The sequence below is a fragment of the Ptychodera flava genome, chromosome 6, assembly GCF_041260155.1.
Source record: "Ptychodera flava strain L36383 chromosome 6, AS_Pfla_20210202, whole genome shotgun sequence".
In the NCBI taxonomy this organism is placed as follows: Eukaryota; Metazoa; Hemichordata; class Enteropneusta; family Ptychoderidae; genus Ptychodera; species Ptychodera flava.
This window is the reverse complement of record NC_091933.1, coordinates 3,635,001-3,660,646: the sequence shown is the minus strand read 5'-3', so window position 1 is coordinate 3,660,646 and position 25,646 is coordinate 3,635,001. Positions and strand designations below refer to the sequence as shown.

Sequence of the window (25,646 nt, the reverse complement as noted above, 5' to 3'; positions counted from 1 at the left end):
CAGTCAATTATAAACACTGACAAGGTAGTTACAAGAAAGATTTGAAAAGTAGATTTTGTTGTGATAAAAAATGTCACCAGATAATAAAAATTGGTCACTCATTGTATGTAAACTGTTACTGTAATTTCAGCACTGATTAATTTTACTAAATCCTTGGCACAATTAAACTGACAATACATTCACGCTTGTCAATTGTATTACTCTTTCATTGAAAAGATTTGATAAAACATGTTCATTATATGTGCTCTTCCCTGGGCATTATATTTATAGAAGAGCTGGGGCAATGAGTTGAAGGATACGTAAGAATTGTGAAAACTTCACACTGACTCACGTGAGTGTAATATCATTAGCTTGCAAATTTATCATGAATAAGATATCCTACCTTGATAAGTCTGGATTTGATGTGTTCATCGTACATGAATTGAGAAAAGATGAAGAACTTCTTGCGTAGAAACTGATAGGTGAAGTTGACAGTGGTGTTCATGATACCTGTGCCATGGGTACGGATTGAGTTGGCTATGTGGCGGATATTGATGGTGTTCAAGTGTTTGTTGTTACTGGATCTCTCCACAAAAATCTGAAAAGTCCCCAACAAACACACAAATAATCAAATAAAGAGTTTTGGAATTTTGGTCCTTGCTGATGAAATTCATACATCATTTAATTGAAGGATCAGTGCTGAAAATATTCTATGTAACTGAACAGTCAAAAAACCCTGGGAGAATATCAGACAAAATGTTTACAATAATATTTTGTAAAAACTTAAACTATGATAACTTTTCCTGTATGAAGTCTGCATGATGCCCATCAGATATTTCCCAAAGGTTATGAATTCATTACAAACATAATTTACTGGGACTGACTCTTCATATATTAATTCTGGAAAAGATGAAGACTACTAACATTTCAGGTTAGGGATACATTTCAAATACAGGGCAGAAAGCAGCCTACCTGGTTATTCAGGTTGTACAAATACTTGGAAACAAAGACATGAATGTTGCGCATGATTTCCAACACATCTAAACCCTGTGGGGGAAAAATAAAGGAAATAGAACATGGTAGTGAAAAAAGACCAAACAAGTCTAGAGAGAGGAACTAAAGTTTGCTCTCAAAGTGGCTCTCAAAGTGAGTTGATGATATTGGTTGATATGATAAATAATGTTTTCTTAAATTGTGAAATGAACGCTGCATAACAATTGTGCAGTAGATATGTACATTGACTACTCTTGAAAAATCAGAAGGTATGTATGCTTTGTAAGAGCCTGAGTTGATGATTCTTGCCTGAGTGATGGAAAATTAATTCTCAGAAAGAAAGATGAATCTTTTAGAGCTTTGTACAAGGGTGGGCCTATGAATGACCCTCTACAGGGACATCATTATAAATCATTTCAGAAAAGTCACCAATTGAATAATGACAAGAAAACAGCACAGATGTACCAATCCTCAGCAACGGAAGGGTTTGATCTTGATTGTTAGTACCAGGTACTTTTCTTCTTGCAATACTGCTCCAAACTCAATTGAAAAATGATTAATTTTTTACCACTGGTTACCACCTCACCTGTTCCAATGTCTGACTTGGTAGATGAGACTCTGTCATTCTGAGATTATACTTCTCTGAAGCAAGGTTCCTCATCTCAGCATACGTCTTCCAATCATGTAACGCAACTGTATTCAGGTTATAAAATGTCTTTTCCAAGTAGTGGGTCACATGAGCTGTAAAAGTATGAAAACCACCATTGGTATGGTAACCTCTATGCTCCAAGCATGGTGTCGAACAGACATTATAGAAGAAATGATTTCTCATTGCTGATAACATGATGTTATACTAGTAAGGAAAGATAACTCTAGAATGTATCATTAGACCTTGAGAGGGCACCTTCAAAATGGACAATGATCTGTAGAGTGAAAGTTGTTGAAAAAATGTAATGCCTAAAAAAATATGTTTTTTGTGTTCTGTGAAAAATAGAGAGTTTGCATAGTGTGCCAACAGTGACAGAAATACAAAATCTTGTGAAGTGAAAAAAATTGCACACATTTGCACCACCTCTGAAGATCTAATTGTACAACTCTGAAGCCTTGTGCTATGAACAGTTTTGACTCACAGAAACTACTGACAATAAGTAAAAATAAAATGCATTCACATTTTGTGATTTTCAATTCAAAGACACCAACATTAATGACACACAGTATGAAGCAAAGTTTGAGTTTGTTGAAAACCTGACTCACCTTTAATGTCAATGGATTTGTCAAAGAAGCGGATGGGTCTTAGGTTGATGAAATGTGACAAGTCTTTCATTCCAACTTTGAATGGATTCCGGTCATCTAGTTGAAGGTGGTTATGGGTGGACAACCTCAAATCAGTCTCAACATCCCGGCAGAGTGGAGCTAGCAGATGCTGAAACAGAAGGAAAACTCACACACTATTTGACTTTCAACTTGACAGAATCCATGCTATGGCACTGTAAATGATGTTGTATTTCTGATACTGCACAATAAAAAGCCACAAGCTACTTGTTTTTCACAGTTATAACCTATACCATTAAGTTATCAGATCCTGTAGGAGAAACATGAAAAGTGTCTTGTACCTAGTGTGCCCTCCAAACTGATTTGAAGAGTCATTGAAAGAGTGTTTGACAAAAACTGATTTCACATATTGCATATAATGGTGTTGGGCTGATCATGCAAGGATAATTTCAGAAATTCGTAAATTGACTCAAACGGTTCACTCAAAGTTGGCAGGCATGCCGCTGGGTTCACTCAAAGTTGGCAGGCACACCGTTGGGAACTGTGGTGTTGAAAACTCACATCATTGGTCTGAGTCATGACTTCTTTGTTGTATGCTTCCATGAGTACATCTGGTGATGGAAGGTGTTTGACTTGCTGCATAGGTGGTACACAGTCAGCCAATGCTCCGTACATGTACTGTTGTACAGAAAACAACCAAATGGAATGTTTCAGTGATTGTCTAATATCTGCGGCAGCAATAATAGGTCCTGTGTAAGTACTGCCATGTTTCAAGATCAAATGTTACTCAAAACAGTGAGCAACGACAATATCCAGTGCACTTTTATGTGATCATTTTCAGAATCTTGAAAGGCATAGCACAAATCCATGAGTATTTAAAAGGTCTTGTACAGAAAACAGGATGATAGTGATGGCAAGAAGTTCATTTTCTCCCAGCAGAATTCAAAAGATATCTTTGAAAATGACTAAATAAAAACATTACTGGCATTTCTTTATCAGGGGTAGACAGTATAAAACATACTTTATTCTCTAATGGGTTACTTACATGTATCCTATATGTATCCATGGCATGTTCATACCTATCAGCTAGATAGAGAGGAAATATGACTCTGTGCCAGTACAGGAAACTACACTGACATGTACTGTGTAGTCTGTGGAGAAATCAAACCATCATAAACTTACTAAAATTATAGAGTGACAACTCCAGATTAACTTTGTCACTCCCAGACTTTGGCACAACTCAATCAGGGTAGGGGGGTAGGTGGACTCACATACAATGGATTAAGAATGGAGGGATTGAATAATATTTAGAGTGAGCTACAAGTTATGAGAGTTTTTATATCACATTAAAGAGGCACTCCCAATTGGTAACATTTTTAAAACACATTTTTTTAATGCCAACGGTCGATATTTGACATGGCGACTGTGCCGGGATCGCGAGATATTGATAAAAACATGTCCTCAAAAAAGTTAAAGTTTGAATTCCGGTGGCCCACCTGATTTCCGAACAGAGAACGTTCGGCACTGGGGCCATTGTCAGCTAAGCTATGGAGTACGAGTCTACGCTGACGCCGCTGTACGCCACAGCAGTACCACTCGCGTCGGTGAGCGGCCATGTCCCATGGGAGAAAGCCGAGTCCTACTGACTCGGCAAAAAAACGAAAAACAAAGTTTGCTGATTCCACCAGAATTCGCATAGGTGACTAGCACAGATAGGTGCGGTTGATACATAGTATGCATAGTAGCCGCCGCGTGGTATGAGCGCATACCATGCGGCGGCCACTATGTATCGAACCACACGTAACTGTGTGGCAGACGACAAAATGTAGTCATCAGAGGCAACTAATATTTTACACGTAAAAACTGATATCTATGTGGTATTGTTTAAAAATTTAATACAACTGATTGAGAATAATGAAAACGACAAAAACTAAGGAGCAGTTTTAAAAAAGAATTACCAGAGGTAAAGGCATTGATAATGATGTATAAAGTCATCGCAGTAGGTAAATTAATTGTGTCATTCGAACGTTTTTGGACTCCTTAGAACATCGTCAATCAGCACAACAACACACTTTCGGGGGATTTCGGTTCATAACCGGAAACGATCGTAAAACTTCGGGTTGTGAAAAATACACTTGGGAAATGACATGTTTTTATTGATATCTCGCGATCCGCGCGGAATCGCCATGTCAAATGTCGACCGTTGGCATTAAAAAAATGTGTTTTAAAAATGTTACCAAGTGGGAGTGCCTCTTTAAACACTGACACAATCAATGAATATATATATAAAATAACACAGAAAGACTTACTTGTGTCTGAGGTCACATACAGAATCTATCTGTTTCAGAATAGAATAGAAATTGTTCAGCTCATCTTCTCTGAAAGCTTTCTGTAATAACCAAACACATAAAGTCATGCTGTGAATATGTAGACTTTGAGGTTGTTACAGGTTTACACTGGGCTTACACTGTATTTTGTGATAATTATCTGTCCTTCATTGATCAAGAACTTTCCACAACACATACATCATTGACATCAGTAATCATGACATCCTCAGTAATACACACAATCTGCAGTTTGCAATTTCTTGTTCTCTTATTAGTTCTAACTGATACTGACTTCTCACATTATCATGTTTGTCTGTTTTCCTTTGAAAGTTTTATCAAATCATTCAAATTACATTTGAGATCAAGCTGAGAAACAATTTGCATCTTTACACAAATTTCATAAATATTGAACTAAAATGGAATTGGTAAGCATTAAATATCGTACAGAAGTAAGTTAAATCATAAGCATTGGACTATAAACACTGAACTCACCATCTGAGTTGCTACTGACATTCCTAAACGAAGAATTAACCTTCTTTCTTTAGTTCCTGTTTGAGAAAGAGACAGAAGTCAGTTAACCTGGAATATATTTTGTTGAGAAAGGGGACACAACCACTCAAATATGGAATAAAAAATCCTATAGGTACTAGAAATTGACCACTATTCTATTATCTATAGTGACTGACATATATTGAGAAATGGTGGATGGAGGTGATCACCTTACCTGGACCATTGAGAGAATTCTCCACAAGAACCAAAGCTGACAACACATCCTGAAAGCAAAGAAGACAGTCATGATTCAACAATTAACCTGGAAACATACAGTTACCAAATGGGAGTCTCAAAACACCATAATTCTTTAGTCAAAAGTCTCTACAGCTTGACTAGAATGACTTATCTCTGGTCATAAAATTTTTATCAATATCTTTATGGATGACTCTAGGTTTTTAACCCTTTCACCACCATGGTTTGGCCGATCCCATTGTTATCAATGGTGGTAGTGGACCTGTTTACAGGGAATTGGGGGTGAACAGGTTAAATGCCTGGCATTTACTCATCCTGTTTGCAGTAGATGCTGAACACTTACCAATCTTTTCTCACTGTATTTCTTGTCAGAGATGATTCGTTTCTAGATGAATAAAAAAAAGTTGATTATAGAACCAATCCAATTTTAGATTTTTTAGAATCAGGAGTCATTACACTGATAATCAAAACAGTAAACTTTGTTTCTACTTTGTCTTGCAAAGATATACTAAAATGCTTCATCACAACTTGCTGTACTTGTTTGTCAATATTGATATCAATCAAACCATAACATCATGTCAGATGGCTGGCGTTACACAGACTTACCTTGGCAGTGCCAATGGATGCTAGCGCCATAAACTGCAGGTGCTGTAAGATGTGGTTAATGGTCTCAGCTATCAACATGGTACGATGATGAAATGTATACTGTATGGACTGCAACAAGATACACAAACAAGTAGAGGGAAAAATAAAGGTACTGTACTGGCCAAAACGGAAAAGGTTGGATAAAGAGTAAATGTTACATGAAATGAGTATGTACAAAAAACATACATTCACATTTCAAGAGACCTTAAAACAATTTTTCAAACAAATTCATGTTTGACCTATTTATATATAAAATTGAAATTGTACTATTCGTGTGGCAAATTTAACATACCTTAAGCATCTCAATAAGTCTACACATGGAAAGTACTGCAGTTCGTGTCATTGGCCGGTTCATGGTTACATGGAGATTCATGACTGTACGTATTAGATGACTGATGTTGTAGGCATACATCAAACCCTGTCAGAGAATTAGGACAAGTTGAAATAACTTTGACAGTGTGTACGGAGATATAGTGAGAGTACAAACAAGTTCATTTCTGTTTGTGAATATATGGAACACCTTAATTGAGATGAACTGATACAAATGCTAGCCCTCTATGTGAAGGGATTATAATGGCTAGATCAATAAGCAAGGCAATAGAGGATGCAGGAATCAAACTAGGTCAGAGGCCATATCTATTCTACATTTTACAGAAACTGGTCAGGTCAATCCAACATAGATAAGTTGATTACATATATCGCATCAATGTTACTTTCATTTACGACATGTTTAATGTCAGAACCAAATTACAGGTAATTCTATCAAAATAACTGACCAACTATCAACTAGCACCATGAAAATGTCCTACTTCTATCATCGCTTACAAAATTTCAATGAAATCAATCTAACCTGTATAAATAAGGTGCATCTATTGTTGAGTTCCTGCACCAACGTCTTGCCTTTGCTCAAGTTGGATTCTATCTTCACCATCCAAGACGACACAAGCATGTGTAATTGTTGTACATCCCTGAAAGTTGCACCAACACAAATAATGACAAAGATAAATTCTTTGCTCCTGGTTTACAAATTATAATGTAAACGTGACTCACTTCCCATGTTTATGTGTGAAGAGTGTATACATGTCAATGGTGCACATCCGATGGGTGATATACAATGGCAAAGTGTTAAGTAGAAGTTGACATGGCACAGCTTGGTAATATTGTACACTTTGTCTGACACAAATCTGCATAGTAAAATTTGATGTACGTCTGCACGAGCTATATAATGGGTCCAATCTACGTACTCTGCGCCAGGTTTGCGCCAGGCGCATAGTCAAGAAAAGGCACTCTGCGCCAGGGGTTTGCACCAGGCAGCTGCGCCACCCTTTGCACCATGCAGTCTGCGCCATGTTGAACTCTCGGGGTTCATCGGTACGGTCCTTTTGCGCCAGGCAATCTGCGCCATTTTTGCATGAAACTTGTACTCAGAGTTGTACAGAGAGTGTGTTACGTGAACCATTTTACTGGTCAGCTTGGGAATAAACTTTCAAAATATTGATGTTTAGTTGAAAATAAATCGCAGCGATGTGAGTTACAATATTCAACTAGTACTTCACATGCAATATTTTGAGCTTGATTTTTCCGATGATGTTGCCGGGTTACATTTCAGCTGTGCGAATATCGGCCAGCCGCGCGGCTGTAGCTTTGCGGCAGGAGGTTGCCAGCGAGACATTGCATAAGCTTTTGAAACAACGAAAGTCAAATTTTGCTTTGCGAAATCCACCCAAATTTTTATCTTTGAGGCGAGTTTTCCCATAGATCTTAAAAACGGAAGGTCTATGGTTTTCCGTTTAAATATTTTCGAGAAACCTCAAACTATTTTCATAAACTTGAACCACGGAGGGACCGTGCTTGAACACAGTCCCTCTCCCGGGGTCCCTCTCCCCAACAACGGAGATCGCGATCGTTCAGATTGTGGTTGGCAAGTTAAAGTACACTGTCTTCAGAAACAATGTTCAAGTTTACAACTCAACGCAAAATGCAATCTAAGTCTCCGTAAAACCAACCATTTTACTATAATGAAAGTATCGTCCAAGTTTATTCTGTTACTTATGATCAATGAATGAATCAATGTACGGTCTGCACGGTACACTCTGTGCAAACACAACGACCTTGCTGCTGGATCGCACATGTGTTTACTCTGACGACATTCACACTACACCAACCAATAAGCGTGCGACAAAATCCTCGCGCCCCGCCTACTGATACAAAAGTCTCTGTCTATGATTCAAAATTTTGAGGGTCATATTTATAAGACAACATTCTTTGTTTTAGCATGTTTCACACATTCAAATTGTTTTGTTCGAAACTGCCTCCATATACGTCTGTGATCGAACATCCCGATCTCGACACAAATTTAACTACTTTTTTCCCTGCCGATACGTGTTAATGGCGGCACTTAGCCGACACCGTCACAATGCCGTAATTTACCCCCGGAGCGGAGCGGAGCGGCAAAAATTGTAGTTACGAGTTATAAACTGGCAACGACTATTTGCTTACGTAAGATTTTTATAGAGAAATAAACTGCTGACCTGTGATCTATGTAGAAGAGAGCAATACACAAAACAATCTCTGATTTTTATGGTGCAACGAATAGCCCTACATGTATTCCGAAAACTCGTTTGACCGTAAAGAAACCATCTAGAAACTCAAAGTTGAAGTAACAATAATTGACAATACAGTCGTGGTCTTGAAATTACAGAAATGGTCATCATTTTCGAGTTACACTTATTCCATCATTCTTTGCAAACGGTCATGGGGATATGTAATTTTAGAACCATGGATTGTGCAATTGACAAATGTAAGCTTACGTCCATGCATATACCGCACTTGGACCTTGTCGGAACATCAACGACATCAAGCTGAAAAAAGTAGGCCCCATCGCTGTTAGGTTGAGACACGACTCTGCTGTAGGAAACACATTACAAATAGAGGAAAGACACGAATCTAACATTGACAGTAAAAAGTGACAGTCTCGGGTTCCAGAAACATCATAATGAAATATCTGTGTTCAGTTTCCCGAGTTTGCCATCAAACGCTGAAAACAGAGTGCGGGAGAAGGCTACTTAAAGGTCTGTCCACAGAGTATGGACCGCACTTTTGTCGGTATGCGGTTAATCAGAGGACTTTACTAAACGACGGCTGTAATTAACTTAACTTTTTCCCGTTCATTCGTTGTATGAACGGTCACTTCTTGACCGTATTGTATGCAAACACTTTTCACCCCGCCCTTTGCGGAGTCGCTTTATTCATAAAAGGGCTACCAAATAGGTGTTAACTGTTGAATGCAAATATCTGACAAGGGCTCAGGGAGAGGTACTACGTGTGTGACAAGGTACGTTAACGCCTTGCAATATTAGGCCTACAAGGTCTGTCAACGCCCTGAAATATTAGCATATCATCTTGCATATCATCTTGAAAAAATACGCGGAGTCTTTGAGGTCGGCAGTATTGCTCTGACTTATTTATTGTTGACAGTACAACAGGCTTAATTTTGAAAGTCTTAAAATTTTCAACGGTGAGTTTTAGTTACACGTTCAGTATTTTACGCGTGCGCCCCTTCGGAAGCAAAAACTTCCGACTTTTATACAAGCTGATAACTTGCTCCAGACCATGACAATAATTAATTGTCTAGTTATGACATTTGGCCAATTTCAAGATTAAACTGCAATGATCATTTCCATCTAACACAAATTAGAATGACGGTACGCTGAGAGACCACACCCGATATTGACACAAGAGAGAGAGAGAGAGAGAGAGAGAGAGAGAGAGAGAGAGAGAGAGAGAGAGTGAAAGTTACGTATTTTACTGGGAAATAGCCACTGCGTTCAGTTGAAATATGTTTCAACACCACCTTTCTCACAATCGACTAAGTCTAGGTTGTTGTAAACGTAAATGCATAAAATGTCTTTGACATCCTACATGCCTGTCACAGAGTTTATGTTTATCTCAAGGCTGATACACGATGCATGCATAGGACGGTGATGCATATTCGTTTTACAGCAAGTGATTCGGTCGCGATGTGTTGCTCGCCGATAGATTGCTTGTTCTAATCATCAAGTCGTTGGCTTAAAAGTTTCAGAGCCAGAGACGGCACAATCATTTCCGCTACAGACAAACAACGTATAAATGTGATGCAAGGTCGCAGAGCTTTCTGATTATATAGTATGAAACAAAGGAGACAGTCAAATTTCTATCTAATGACTGGTCAATCGCTGACTACACAGAGATAGCTATGATTTCTGTGACAATATAATTGACAATGACTGAGATTGATTCAGTGAACAATAGCCTATTCCAGGGCTCGTTGACCAAAATGGCATTCTTTATTTCGGTAAAATATCCATCATTGTTAACAAAATGTAAAGGTTACAAGCATTCATGACCCCTGATATTCTGATGCAATTGATCTTTTGAAATCATTATCAAACTTTGTGTACAGAGAAAATAAAAAGCATACTGTCAGTACAAACGTAAAAAAGAATTTGTCATTTGCTGTTGTCTGATTTCAGGAATGGAAGTTTACAAAAAAGTACAAAAGCACGATTAGAAGCAGGGGAAAGCATAAGTGTGCGCATGCGTGTAAGGGCATCCTCGTACGCGGATGTCATTTCAAAGATGAACGTGCTTCTTGAGATACTTGTTTTGTACCTTTAGAAGCACAATCAGTAAATATCAGTAAATATAGGAAAATTGCATGTTAAACTCATTTTTAATGCTGTCAGTTTCTATTAAGGTAAACGTAGAATGCCTACATTTTCTACATAACAACATCTCTCCCCCTCCCTCTATGACATGCTTCTTGAGCGATATATTTTGTATCTTTAGAAGCACTCAATCAGAAAATATGGGAATATTGCATGCCAAACTCATTTTTAATGCTGTCAATTTATATTAAGGTAAACGTAAAATGCCTACTTTTAAACATAACAATGTCTCTCACTCTCTCCACACCATCCCCCACCCCCTTATCTAATTATGATGTGCTTCTTGAGATATATACTTTTTGTCCTTAGAAGCACTCAATCAGAAAGTATAGCAAAATTGCATTGTTTTTGAAAATTATTTATTTCTTTGTAGTGAAAGTTTGAATGCCTAGTGTGGATCACTAACATGTAATGCTTCTTGAGATACATTTTTTTACTCTTAGAAGCACACCGAAAAAAGATAGGAAAATCGCATCAATTACACCCTATTATGTTAAATTCAGTCATTCTATAATAGTTAAATATAGAATGCCTAAGTGTGGATCACAGTTTAAACAAAAAACTTTTTCCTCCCCTCTGTTATGGCTCTTGCTTCTTGAGATAAATATTTTGTACCATTAGAATCACAATGAGAAAAATTAGGAAAATTGCATGTTAAAACTAATTTTTAAGCAATCATGCCATTTTGTGTTCAGTTAAAATTAATATGCATATTTTAGGTCACAGTTTAAACCAAAATCCGTCCCCTGTGTGATGTCTTGTGCTTGTTGAGATATATATTTTGTACTCTAAAAAGCACAATGAGAAAAAAATATGAAATTTGAATATTAAAACCAATTCTGTCGACAATATGTCTTTTCCTGCTTAGTTAAATTTAAAATGTCTAAAGTGTGTGTCACTTTTTAAACATAAATATCTCACCTAGCTACCCTCTATGAATACATGTGCTTCTTGAGATATATATTTTGCACTCTAAGAAGCACAATGAGACAAATATACAGAACATTGAATGTTAAAACAAGTTTTATAGACAAAATGATGTCTTGTGCTTCTTGAGATATATATTTTGTACACTGTTTAGTTAAATTTAGAATGCCTAAAGTGTGGTACTCTTTTGAAACATAAAGATCTCATAAAGATATATATATATATATATATATATATATATATATATATATATATATATATATATATATATATATATATATATATATATATATATATATATATATATATATACTTCTTGTTTAGTTCAAGATCAGCTGGAGTAGAGTGCTCAATACTAGAGTAGAGCTAAATACACAACTGAGTTGATCAGGATAATCTAAAATATTACATTTCCACTACAAATTTGTTTCGATCACAGCCACCCGATGAGTGTAGGCGGCTCTGCAGCCTATACGAAACAAATTTGTAGTGGAAATGTAATATTTTAGATTATCCTGATCAACTCAGTTGTGTATATATATATATATATATATATATATATATAATATATATATAATATATATATATTATAATATATATATAATATATATATATATATATATATATATATAATATATATATATATATATATATATATATAAATATATAGATAGATAGATAGATAGATAGATAGATAGATAGATAGATAGATATTGTTCTCTAAGAAGCACAAAGAGAAAAATATACAGAACATTGAATGTTTAAACCAATTTTATAGACAGTATGATGTCTTGTGCTTCTTGAGATATATATTTTGTACTCTGTTTAGTTAAATTTAGAATGCCTAAAGTGTGGGTCTCTTTTTCAACATAAAGATCTCTCCTAGCAACCTTCTATTATTACATGTGCTTCTTGAGATACATTTTTTGGACTCTAAGAAGCACAATGACACAAACACAGAACAGTGAATGTTAAAAGAATATTATGCGTTAAGTGTGTGTAACTTTTTAAACATAAAAATCTTTCCTAGCTCCTGCTCTTTTATGATAATTACATCTACTTCTTGAGATATATATATATTTTACTCTTTGAATCACAATTAGAAAGATGTACATAATATTTAATGTTAAAACAAATTTTTTTGATTAGTTAAATTAAGAATGCTAAAGTGTGGGTCACATCCCTTCTTAACTATTAAAATTTCCGCTAGGCCCCATTATTAATACATGTGCTTCTTGAGATATATATTTTGTACTCTTTGAATATTAAAACCAATTTGTAGACAATATGTCTTTTTCTGCTTTTTTACATTTAAAATACCTAAAGTGTGGGTCACCATTTAACCATAAAGATCTCTCCTAACCCTCTATAATTACATGTGCTTCTTGAGATATATCTTTTGTACTCTAAGAAGCACAATAAGAAAAATATACAGAATATTTAACGTTTAAACAAACGTTGTAGACTATTTGATGTCTTTTTCGCCCAAGTTAAATTTAGAATGCCTAAAGTGTGGGTCACATTTTGATCATAAAGATCTCTCCTAGCTTCCCTCTATAATTACATGTGCTTCTTGAGATATATTTCATACTGTAAGAAGCACAATGAGAAAAGATAGGACAATTGCATGTTGAAACTAATTTTTTTAGAAAATACAATGTCTTTTTCTGCTTAGTTAAATTTAAAAGTATGGGTCACCATTTAACCATAAAGATATCTCCTAGCTACCTTCTATGTGCTTCTTGAGATACATTTTTTGTACTCTAAGAAGCACAATTAGAAAAATATACAGAACAGTGAATGTTAAAACCAATTTTTTAGACAAAATGATGTCTTTTTCTGCTTATTTAAATTTACAATGCCTAAAGTGTGGGTCATAGTTCAAACCTAGAAACCTCCTCCCCTGTATGATGTCTTGTGCTTCTTGAGATACGTATTTTGTACTCTAAGAAGCACCAAGAGACAAATATACAGAACATTGAATGTTAAAACCAAGTTTGTATGCAATATGATGTCCTTTACCATTTAGTTAAAGCAAAATTCTTTAGTGTTGGGTCACAGTTTAAACGAAAACTCCCTCCCCTGTATAATGTGTAACTGTGCTTCTCGTGGGTTTTTTGTAACTCTTAGAAGCACAATGAAAAAAAGAAAATTCTATGAGCTTTAAACCCAACATTTTTCTCAAATTATGTCATTTTATAGTACGTAAACATATCCGGGATACTATATTACTTTTGTGGGTGCAGTACAAACATAAGAATATATGTCTTCTCTTCTCTATTATCACTTGTGCTTCTTGAGATACATAATTTGCACTCAGAAACACAGAAAGAAAGTAGAAAAGTGCATGGCCAAACCTGTTAGAAGCACACTGTAAAAAGACATGAAAATAAAGAATTTCATCATTGTAACGTAATTCATTGATTAAATTCTTTCATGCTTTATGAAGCAATTGTGACTTATCTTCTATAGACCAATTTTTATTAATTAAACAAACACTTTTTCCTGTTGAATTATGACTGGTGCTTCTTGCGAGACATATTTTGTGTCCTCAGAAGCACACTATAAGAAGACATGAAAATAAAGAAAATTCATTATTGTAACGTAAGTTATCGACGAAATTCTTCCATGGGTTATGATGCAATGAAAATTGTGACTAATCTCCCTCCACAGACCATTTAAAAAAAACATTCTTGTTATATTAAGACTGGTGCTTCTTGCGAGACATATATTTTGTGTCCTTAGAAGCACATTATTAAAAAACATGAAAATATAAAGAAATTGAACCATTTTACCATAACTTGTCGATGGAATTATTCACGTTCTATAAAGCAATAGTGATTTATCTTCCACAGACCAATTTTTATAATTCAAAAAAACACACTTTCCTATCGAATTATGACTTGTGCTTCTTGCGAGACATATTTTGTATCCTTAGAAGCACACTGTTAAAAAACATGAAAATATAAAGAACTTGCACAATTTTAACGTAACTCATTGATTAAATTCTTTCAAAGTTTATTAAGCAATTGTGACTTATCTTCTACCGACCACTTTTAATTGAAAAAAAAACTTTTTCCTTTATATTATGACTGGTGCTTCTTGCGAGACATATTTTGTGTCCTTAGAAGCACATTGTGTTAAAAGACATGGAAATCAAGAAATTGCACCATTTTAACGTAACCCAATAATGAAATTCTTTCATATTTAACTAAGCGATTGTGACTTATGTTGTTCAGACCGATTTTATTCGGTAAAAACACTTCTCCATTTATATTCTGACTTGTGATTCCTGCGAGACATATTATATATCCTAAAAAGCACACTGTTAAAAGACATGAAAATATAGAAGTTGCACCGTTTTATGGTAGCTCTTTGATGAAATCCTTCCACAGCATCGTGATTTATCTTCTACAGACCTCCTTTTATTCAAAAAATCCCTCTTCTTATTATAATTCCATGTATCTGAGGACCAATCTTCGGTTTAAAAATACCTTCATGTGTATCAAATAACAACCATTGTTTGATGTTGAAACATAGCAATATTCTGCTGGTTATCATCGCGTCTTTAAACACATCTTGAAGATTTTTAAGCGCTAATTTGAGGTTTATGACAGGTACGTATAAAGTGAACAAAAGACAATCCATCTGTTAATATATTCAAAAACTTTTGACTTAATTACAAAAATCTGATAGTGTAAAAATGTGGCAATTAGTAAACATTGAATGTATATTGTCTCTTGTTTTTGCTTTTCTGGTGATGACAAGTATTTCAGTCATTTCTTGGAATGTGAATGGATGTCACGCTCTTATAACGGTACAACTTTCTGTCTTAAAGCGCAGTGGTCGTCGCGCTGCGCGTGCGTGATTTTTTTGTTGATAAACATAAATTTTGTAAACATAAGTCTTCTCAACTTCAATAGGAGTGAGATGGGAGCAGTCCCCCACTTTGTTAAAGCCTTTGTAAAACTCAACATCATGCAATAGTAAAAATTAAGATCGGAAACGAACTTCAGTGCTGTATTTCTATCTATAAACTCGTGTAGAGCTACGAACATTGGGACACTACACTCAGCACATTATGTCGCTGAGTTTACTGCACGCAACACAGTGAACAAAAGGTTTGCGCGATCACGCTGGTTGTTACACAATGATATGTACAGTACAGTGAAAATACATAACTAAAATGATCAACATTGCCTATATGTAGACCAGCAACAAGCACAATGCCTAACACAAAAATTACAGTCAAGACCATGATGGCAAGCTAGAGCAGGACACGGGAGATGTTGTTGGGAGACGTTCACCGCATTGACGTACACGGATATAGAGAATCCGGTCCAACAACGTACCGGCCCGCGACGACTTGGCCCACAACCAACTGTTGATCACCATGTCTTACTTCTCCTAGTATTACGTGGTAAGATATAGTAAATGACAGGAAACAATAGACAAAACGAGCGGGTTTTCGCAGCATTTGGCAGGAAAATTGCACGGCTACACCGTGCATAGACGTATCGAGAGATCCTGTGCCCCGGTCCTGTGCACGGTCATGGCAGTGATCCAACCGCTAGCTGTGCAGGCCTACCGGTGCTGGACAAACTTCGTTGTTGTACCTCCTGATTGCCGGGTAGGTCTGAATCCTCTTTCAAGTGAGATAACCCCCACATAACGAGAAGACCTATGAAAGGTCCTTCGCTTGACTTGATACCTGTACTCGGAATTCTCGTTTGCACCCCAAAACGGGGTAAACTTTGTAGTTGAGTTGGATTCTCCACAGCCGAGTGTGTACATGCGTGTCAATACCCGGTTTGACACGAACGTTCATACAGACCACGGAACGGAACAGATGTAGAGATGCTTCTTGCTGCAGCGGGCATTGCTCTGCGAGCTGTAGATTTCTGTGGTTTGGGTTGTTGTCTTTGTACTCCTGTCGGGCCTCTTGAAATGAAAGCTCTCGTCCTTGCTAGCGATGTCGAAAACTAGAGCCCGGTCGTTGATAGTCTGTTGGCGTATACATGCGTACATGCGTACGTCTAGCTCTATGGCTCGAGCGATAACAGTAGCCGAGCCCCATTCAACTGATTCAAGAAAATCATGAGCAAATGTTATCTCAATCCAGCGTGCAATTATTGTTCAATATTCAGCAGATATTTAACTTAGATTAATTGACCTTTTACTGCGTGTTACATTTGGTTAGTTGGTATGCTTGTGACAGATCAGCCGCCATTTTAACAAGCGGCAATATCGCAAACATTACAATCAACCCGTAACATGTGCGGCGTTCTTGGATTTGTTTACAACAGAGGGGGACCCCCTCAGGAGGATGCGCAGCGCGACGACCACTGCGCTTTAACTAAAGTGTAACCATTGCACTGACTTTAATTTTCTACAAGAAACCCATTCTACAATGGCAAATCACGCACATTGGAAAGTTGTTTGGCGTGCGCCTATTTACTTCTTTTATGGAACGAGCAATTTTGCTTGTGTTGCGGTGCTGTTTCCGCGAAACAAAAATATTGATGTTGTTTCTGTCAAAAGTATCATTCAAGGTCGTTTACTGCATATGCATGTTAAAATGGATGATACTTCCTATCATTTGCTCAATGTTTTTGCTCCTACCAATGGAGATGGTCGTTGCATTTTCTTTCAAAGGCTTCGTACAGATTCATGAAATATGACTAAAACTTACCCATACCCAAAGTTTAACATCGCAAATTACAGTGGATCGCAAATTCTACCAATTATTTGCTAGACATAATAAGAAATGCAATGCTTTGTATGAAATCTGTTTTAATTGCTACAGAAACATACCAGAAATATAAAATTGACTTTTAATAAAAAAAATATTTGGATTGTATAGCTGTAATAGCCATATTTTGAAGAGTAATGCATTATCACAGTTCTGCAGACTGCCACCTTTTTTCAAATTGTTAAATTATTCTTGTGAGTCATCTAATGAGCTTAACCTGGCTTGTTTAGTATTAGAAAGGCAATTTGTTAGTCTTCAAAATGACATATTGTAATGTTCAATATTGTCTATCTTTGTTTCTGAAATAAGACAAACATTTACCCGATACCCTAAAGTTTGTATCGGAAATTACTGTTACAGCTAATCTCAAATTTTACCAAAGTTTTACTTAGATATATTACAAAGACAATACTTCGTATGAAATCTGCTTTATTTGCTGCAGGGAAATGTCATAAATATATCAAGACTTTTAATAGCAAAAAAATTGCCATACTTTTGCTACACATGATACAAAAGGCAACGTTTATATAAAATCTGATTTGTTTGTTTGTTTCAAAAGTATGTCACAAACTTTTAATGGGAAGATAATATGATTTAGTAGCCATTTTGATCATTTTGGTAGGGCACCCAGATATGGCACATGTATGTGTTTCAGCAAATTTGCCGTGATACGTGGGTACCCTTCCAAATATGATCCAAATGGCTACTAAATCATATCATATTCCTGTTAAAACTTATTTCATATTTGTGAAATAATCGTAATCATACCAATCCATAATCCGATAACACTAGGTCAAAATTCGTAATACACAAGTTATAAAACATAGACTCTTGACAGAACAGAGCAGATAGTAAAGTACCCGTACACACTCATGTAACTCTCATTCTAGGGCTGAATTAGGTAAATCTGGACTCATTGCTCAATTGAATTCCTTATAATCAAAATTCACTCCTGTATAAGCAAGCCAACAGATTTTGCAGACAACATATTGCTTTTTTTCTTTCCTTTTTATCCTTTCTGTCGTTATTCACGTAAATAACTGACGCTAACATTCCGTTCAGAACTGTACATATATTTCACTGTTAAATTAAGCTGACAAAACTGTGCGTTGCTGCACTAAAAGTCAAACCACAGAACTGTTGCTATACAAAAATACTAAAACAACACTACTGTGCATTAATCTCTGCGTGCATTGCTATGTCGTTTTCATGTTTTTTGCGCATTCTTGTTGGTTAAAGAGTAAAAAAGTGAGGAGAAATTTAAAAAACCGCGTCACCGCATCATTTTTGCAATATGTCTAGTATGGGAAACAAATTTGTAACAATTTACGCTAAACGGAAAAAATAAATTGAAGAAAAGAAAATTGAGTACGAGACAATGTGATTACAAATCGATCTATAGATATATCTATCCATCTATCTGATGACGAATTTATCGATCGATAAATCGATCGATAAATTGATCTATTTTTCTATCGAATTGATAGATCCTTCGTTCTATCGATCGATCTGCCCATCAATTTATCTATCGATCAATTGATCGATCGACCGACCATCTATCAAACATCAATATATAGATCGATCGATCTATCGATTGAGTGATCGATTTATCTAGCGATACATTGATCGACCTATCTATCTATCTATCTATCCATCTATCTATCTATCTAATATCTATCTATCTATAAATCGATCGATCTATCGCTCCCAATGAATCACTGAATCAGATGTTATCAGTTAATTGATACAGTATTGGTTGTTTTGATGCAGTATTGGTTGACTTTTCTACGTTATCAGTTGATTTAATCCGTTGTTGGTTCATTGATACGTTATCGGTAAATTTGTTGATACGTTATCGGTTAGGAAAAATTACTACGTTATCGGGTTTGATACGTTATTGGTTAGTAACAAAGTAATCGGTTTTAACAAGGCTTCTGAAAAATACAGGTTTGTTATCCGGGGGGGGGGGGGGGGTTTGCATGTAGCCCCTCTAGCCCACGGCACATAAACGTATACTTTCAACTAATGCTCATGATATAAATACTCTTGTTACTCGTAAAACCGAATTTAGGGTTAAAATATTGGTTTTCTGTTTACAAGCTTGCCAGCAAAAATTATCTATCGTAAGTCTCTCGGGTCTTTTGGTTGGCCCTTGGCGTGGGCGTACTGATCACCTGCTTGAATTTTTTTTTGGAATAGTATTGGTCTCACGGTCCTTGGTACTTATTTGGGTAACAGTAGTGAGTATTAAAAAAAACTGGATTGACTGTGTTAATAATGGCGGGATAGATATGCTCCAGCTATGCCATTCCAAGGCCGCGTCATGTAATAATCCCCTTGCTGTAACCAAACTCTTCCATCTTTTGATTTGCCTCTGTCCTCCTGCTTTTATCATCGATGAAATTCAACATAATTTTCTTGATTTCCTCTGGCAAGGAAAACTTTGGTATCAAATCAATCAGTTTTTGCTCCATTGAAGTTAGGAGGGCAAAAGCTTATCGATATCTTTTCACGTTTGAAAGCTTTTAGGTGAAAATATCTTCAAAAAAATATGTATTTAGGTCTGGATAATCCTTCATTTTTGTTCGCTGTTACACCTCTCAACTTTTTATAGTCAGTTTTCAGTATGTTTTAGGATGTCTACCTAGATTTTATCTTTAGCTTTTGAAAATTAAAATGGTCTGTAGAAGATTAGTCACAATATTAATGACTTCATAAACCATGAAAGAATTTCGTCGATAAGTCACAATTGCTTCATAAGTCACAATTGCTTCAAAAAACGTGAAATAATTTCATCAATAAGTTACGGTGAAATGGTGCAATTTCTTTATATTTTCATGTTTTTTAACAATGTGCTTCTAAGGATACAAAATATGTCTCGCAAGAAGCACAAATAGGAAGATAAAAGGAAAAAGTGTGTTTTTTTTATTACAGATGGTCAGTAGAAGATAAGTCACAATTGTTTCATAAAACGTGAAATAAATTCATCAGTAAGTTAAGTTAAAAGAGTGCAATTTCTTTATATTTTCATGTTTTTAATAGTGTGCTTCTAAGGACACAAAATATGTTTTTGCAAGAAGCCCAAATTGGAAGATAAAAGGAAAAATGTTTTTTTTTTTAAATAAAAGATGGTCAGTATAAGATAAGTCACAATCGCTTAATACAATATGAAAGAAATTCATCAGTAAGTTAAGTTAAAATGGTGTAATTTATTTATATTTTCATGTTTTCAATAGTGTGCTTCTTAGGATACAAAATATGTCTCGCAAAAAGCACCAGTCATAATATCAAAGGAATAGGGTTTTTTTTCAATTGAAAGTGGTCGGTAGAAGATAAGTCACAATTGTTTCATAAAACATGAAATAATTTCTTCACTAAGTTATGGTAAAATGGTTCAATTTCTTAATATTTTCATGTTTTTAATAGTGTGCTTCTAAGGACACAAAATATGTTTTTGCAAGAAGCACAAATTGGAATATAAAAAGAAAATTTTTTTTTATATTAAAGATGGTCAGTAGAAGATAAGTCACAATCGCTTAATAAACTGTGAAAGAATTTAATCAATGAGTTACGTTAAAACGGTGCAATATCTTTATATTTTCATGTTTTTTAACAATGTGCTTCTAAGGATACAAAATATGTCTCGCAAGAAGCACAAGTCATAATTCAATAGGAAAGTGTGGTTTTTTATTAGAATCATTAAAATTGTTCTTTGGAAGATAAGTCACAATTGCTTCATAAAACATGAAATAATTTCATCAATAAGTTACGGTAAAAATGGTGCAATTTCTTTATATTTTCATGTTTTTAATCGTGTGCTTCTAAGGCACAAAATATGTCTCGCAAGAAGCACCAGTCATAATTTAATGGGAAAAAGTGGGTTTTGTTTTGTTTTCTGAATGATTAAAATTGGTTTGTAGAAGATAAGTCGAATTGCTTCATATAACGTGAAATAATTTCATCAATAAGTTACGGTAAAAATGGTGCAAATTCTTTATATTTTCATGTACTTAATAGTGTGCTTCTGAGGAAACAAAACATGTCTTGCAAGAAGCACCAGCCATAACATCAAAGGAATTTTTTTTTTATTCAATTGAAAGTGGTCTTCGTAGAAGATAAGTCACAATTGCTTCATAAAACGTGAAATAATTTCATCAATAAGTTACGGTAAAATGGTGCAATTTCTTAATATTTTCATGTTTTTAATAGTGTGCTTCTAAGGATACAAAATATGTCTCGCAAGAAGCACAAATAGGAAGATATAAGGAAAAAGTGTGTTTTTTTTATTACAGATGGTCAGTAGAAGATAAGTCACAATTGTTTCATAAAACGTGAAATAAATTCATCAGTAAGTTAAGTTAAAATAGTGCAATTTCTTTATATTTTCATGTTTTAATCGTGTGCTTCTAAGCACAAAATATGTCTCGCAAGAAGCACCAGTCATAATTTAATGGGGGAAAAAAGGGGTTTTGAGTAAAGTGGTTAAAATGGTGCAATTTCTTTATTTTCATGTCTTTTACAGTGTGCTTCTAAGGATACGAAATATGTCTCGCAAGAAGCACCAGTCGTATTTGGAAACAGAGAGCACGGACGATACGATCACATGTGGATTTCACTACGATTGTGGTTCTAGAGGTACAAAACAAGTATCTCAAGAAGCACGTTGCTTTGATCTTTCAAATGACATCCGCGTACGAGGATGCACGCATGCGCACACTTTGCTGCTTCTAATCGTGCTTTTTGTATTTTTTTTGTAAGCTTCCATTCCTCCTGATTTCTCTCAGTTTTCGTAGCTATTGAATTTTTTTATCCTCAAAAAATCAATCATAGAGAACGAGACAAGTCTCCAAAAATACATTTTCCCATGATCTTACTTTATCTGATGAACTAGCCACTCTAAAATTTCTTCAAAAAAGTTTCTCTTTCTTCGAAAATTCTCCGACAAAAACTCCGCATACGACGCCATGTCGGATAAACAGTATCTGAGTCACGTGCCCAGGTCGTGAACTGGTTTGACTGAAGTCACATTTATCAGCCGCGCAATGGTACCAGAAGAAGTATCGCTCGCTTGAGTTGCATGTATTAATAATAAAAAGGATATCTGTGATATTTGAAATGCAATGACTAAAAACACGAAAAGGTTAACGAAAAAGACGGAAGTGATGTAATGGGTCATGATCTGTACGCAGGTCATGTGTACTCGCCCCGCGCTCAGCCGTTCAACTGTTCACAGAGCTATGCCGCGCCGCGACTGTGTTCTGGAGATAGTAAGTTTTTATTCAACGTTGAAAACGACTTTGACTCTCATTTTTCGTATGTCTGAGCCCGACTTTGATCGGTTCAAAGCGCCCCTCACTTCAAGCCCTCACATTCGCTCGCACTTTGTGAGAGCCCTCACTTCAAGCCCTCACATTCGCTCGCACTTTGATTGTGCTGGCCCTCACTTTGGCTCCGCACTTGTCGATTTCTGGCACCCTTACATACCTCTCAGACAAGACAAAAAACATGAGCGAAACGTCGAGTGTGGAAGAAAGAATTGTCGTCGGACAGTAAGCAAAAGACGCTAGATAAGCATTAAGTTACAAGCGAAACTATGTAGTTAACATAAGAATAAAAAATTAAAAATAGAGACAATTACAATAGTGCAGGGGTTCCGCGTTGAGGTGACGTACTTTATTCCGGCTAACCCTTTCCTGTGCAAAGCCTGACCCGGAAACGATTCTTGGGTAAATAAGCTATAGGTCGACCACGCTACTCTACCCCCCAGGAATGGAAGTTTACAAAAAAAGTACAAAAAGCACGATTAGAAGCAGGGGAAAGCATAAGTGTGCGCATGCGTGTAAGGGCATCCTCGTACGCGGATGTCATTTCAAAGATGAACGTGCTTCTTGAGATACTTGTTTTGTACCTTTAGAAGCACAATCAGTAGATATCAGTAAATATAGGAAAATTGCATGTTAAACTCATTTTTAATGCTGTCAGTTTCTAATAAGGTAAACGTAGAATGCCTAAATTTTGTACATAACAACATCTCTCCCCCTCCCTCTACGACATGCTTCTTGAGCGATATATTTTGTATCTTTAGAAGCACTCAATCAGAAAATATGGGAATATTGCATGCCAAACTCATTTTTACGGTGGCCCAAAACTACCTGTTCTCCGCATTCAAAGTCTGCGTCGCATTCAATTGTTTTTCTCTCACATATGTCTCCGCATTCAAAGTCTGCGTCGCAATCAAATGTTTTTCTCTCACATATGTCTCCGCATTCAAAGTCTGCGTCGCATTCAATTGTTTTTCTCTCACATAAGCTTATGTCTCCGCATTCAAAGTCTGCGTCGCAATCAAATGTTTTTCTCTCACATATGTCTCCGCATTCAAAGTCTGCGTCACAATCAAATGTTTCTCTCTCACATATGTCTCCGCATTCAAAGTCTGCGTCGCAATCAAATGTTTTTCTCTCACATATGTCTCCGCATTCAAAGTCTGCGTCGCAATCAAATGTTTTTCTCTCACATGTGTCTCCGCATTCAAAGTCTGCGTCGCAATCAAATGTTTTTCTCTCACATAAGCTTATGTCTCCGCATTCAAAGTCTGCGTCGCAATCAAATGTTTTTCTCTCACATATGTCTCCGCATTCAAAGTCTGCGTCGCAATCAAATGTTTTTCTCTCACATATGTCTCCGCATTCAAAGTCTGCGTCGCAATCAAATGTTTTTCTCTCACATATGTCTCCGCATTCAAAGTCTGCGTCGCAATCAAATGTTTTTCTCTCACATATGTCTCATTCAATTGTTTCTCTCCTAGATGGGCGTCGCAGTCAGTGATTTTGTCACCAACACATGAGGGCGCTGGCAAGTTTTTGTGAGCGTGACCCTCGCTCCATGACCCATGATTGCATCCGGAAAAAGTATCACTCTTTCAGTGTTCGTGATCGCGAAAAGCTCATTGATTTCGAAGGTAAGTGACAAAGTTATTCATTGTATTGTAAGCTTATGGGGTTAATGATCTAGCCACCGTCTAGCCCTGGATGTATTGGCAGTTGTGGGACGGGCTGCCGTTTTACATTCGGACGCTCACGTGGGACCCATTATGATGCGCCCATACTGGTGAGCAGCGTACCCCCTTGGCTAGATCATTAATCCCATAAGCTTACAATACAATAAATTACTTTGTCACTTACCTTCAAAATGAGCTTTTCGCGATCACGAACACTAAAAGAGTGATACTTTTTCCGGATGCAATCATGGGTCATGGAGCGAGGGTCACGCTCACCAAAACTTGCCAACGCCTTCATGTGTTGGTGACAAAATCATTGACTGCGACGACCATCCACAGGCGGCCCAATCACTATTAATAAAGCTTATTATTGAGTTTTTCTCAGTTTTCTCTGTCACTATCAGTCCCTCTCCTTTTCTTCATGCTCTGACTGATCGTAGTAAATAAAATAAATGACTATATAGCCTAACCTAGCCTCTTGACTCTTTATTTATTTTACACCCCATTACAAGGATGTTTATCTCTCATATACACATCTTGTAATTAATTAGTCAACACAACTAATTATGCTAATCCGTGGACTTATCAAGGGTTGGTCAACATTGGAAAGATAGAGATGTAAATGAAAAAGGAGTTTTAGTAACCTTTCCTATCTTTCGCGATGTTGACTAACCTATAAAATCCCTGATAAGTCCACGGATTAGCATAATTAGTCATGTTGACTAATTAATTACAAGATGTGTGTATATGAGAGATAAACGTCCTTGTAATAGGGTGTAAAATAAATAAAGAGTCAAGAGACTAGGTTAGGCTATAAAGTAATTTCTTTTTTTTTCCTACGACCAGTCAGAGCGTGAAGAAAGGGAGAAGAACTGATAGAGAAAACTGAGAAAAACTCAATAATAAGCTTATTAATAGTGTTTGGGCCGCCTGTGGCCCATCTAGGAGAGGAACAATTAACTGGACGCAGACTTTGAATGCGGACACATATGTGAGAGAGAAACAATTGAATGCGACGCAGACTTTGAATGCGGAGACATATGTGAGAGAAAAACAATTGAATGCGACGCAGACTTTGAATGCGGAGACATATGTGAGAGAAAAACATTTGATTGCGACGCAGACTTTGAATGCGGAGACATATGTGAGAGAAAAACATTTGATTGCGACGCAGACTTTGAATGCGGAGACATAGCTATGTGAGAGAAAAACATTTGATAGCGACGCAGACTTTGAATGCGGAGACATATGTGAGAGAAAAACAATTGAATGCGACGCAGACTTTGAATGCGGGAGAACAGGTA

General features: G+C 36.3%; 1 protein-coding gene across 2 annotated transcripts in view; it reads right to left on the bottom strand.

Moving 5' to 3' along the window:
• Window positions 1-25,646, bottom strand: part of LOC139134624 (WASH complex subunit 4-like) — a 73,460-nt gene that overhangs the window by 13,514 nt on the left and 34,300 nt on the right. For both annotated transcript variants that reach the window (XM_070701557.1, XM_070701558.1), the window contains exons 14-26: window positions 6,811-6,928; window positions 6,253-6,378; window positions 5,922-6,029; window positions 5,659-5,700; window positions 5,296-5,344; window positions 5,064-5,119; window positions 4,554-4,633; window positions 3,290-3,395; window positions 2,806-2,922; window positions 2,227-2,395; window positions 1,559-1,713; window positions 952-1,026; window positions 383-577 (exon numbers count right to left, since the gene is read on the bottom strand). In XM_070701557.1, coding sequence (XP_070557658.1) covers window positions 383-577; window positions 952-1,026; window positions 1,559-1,713; window positions 2,227-2,395; window positions 2,806-2,922; window positions 3,290-3,395; window positions 4,554-4,633; window positions 5,064-5,119; window positions 5,296-5,344; window positions 5,659-5,700; window positions 5,922-6,029; window positions 6,253-6,378; window positions 6,811-6,928 — 1,396 coding nt within the window. The remainder of the gene's footprint in view (window positions 1-382; window positions 578-951; window positions 1,027-1,558; window positions 1,714-2,226; window positions 2,396-2,805; window positions 2,923-3,289; window positions 3,396-4,553; window positions 4,634-5,063; window positions 5,120-5,295; window positions 5,345-5,658; window positions 5,701-5,921; window positions 6,030-6,252; window positions 6,379-6,810; window positions 6,929-25,646) is intronic.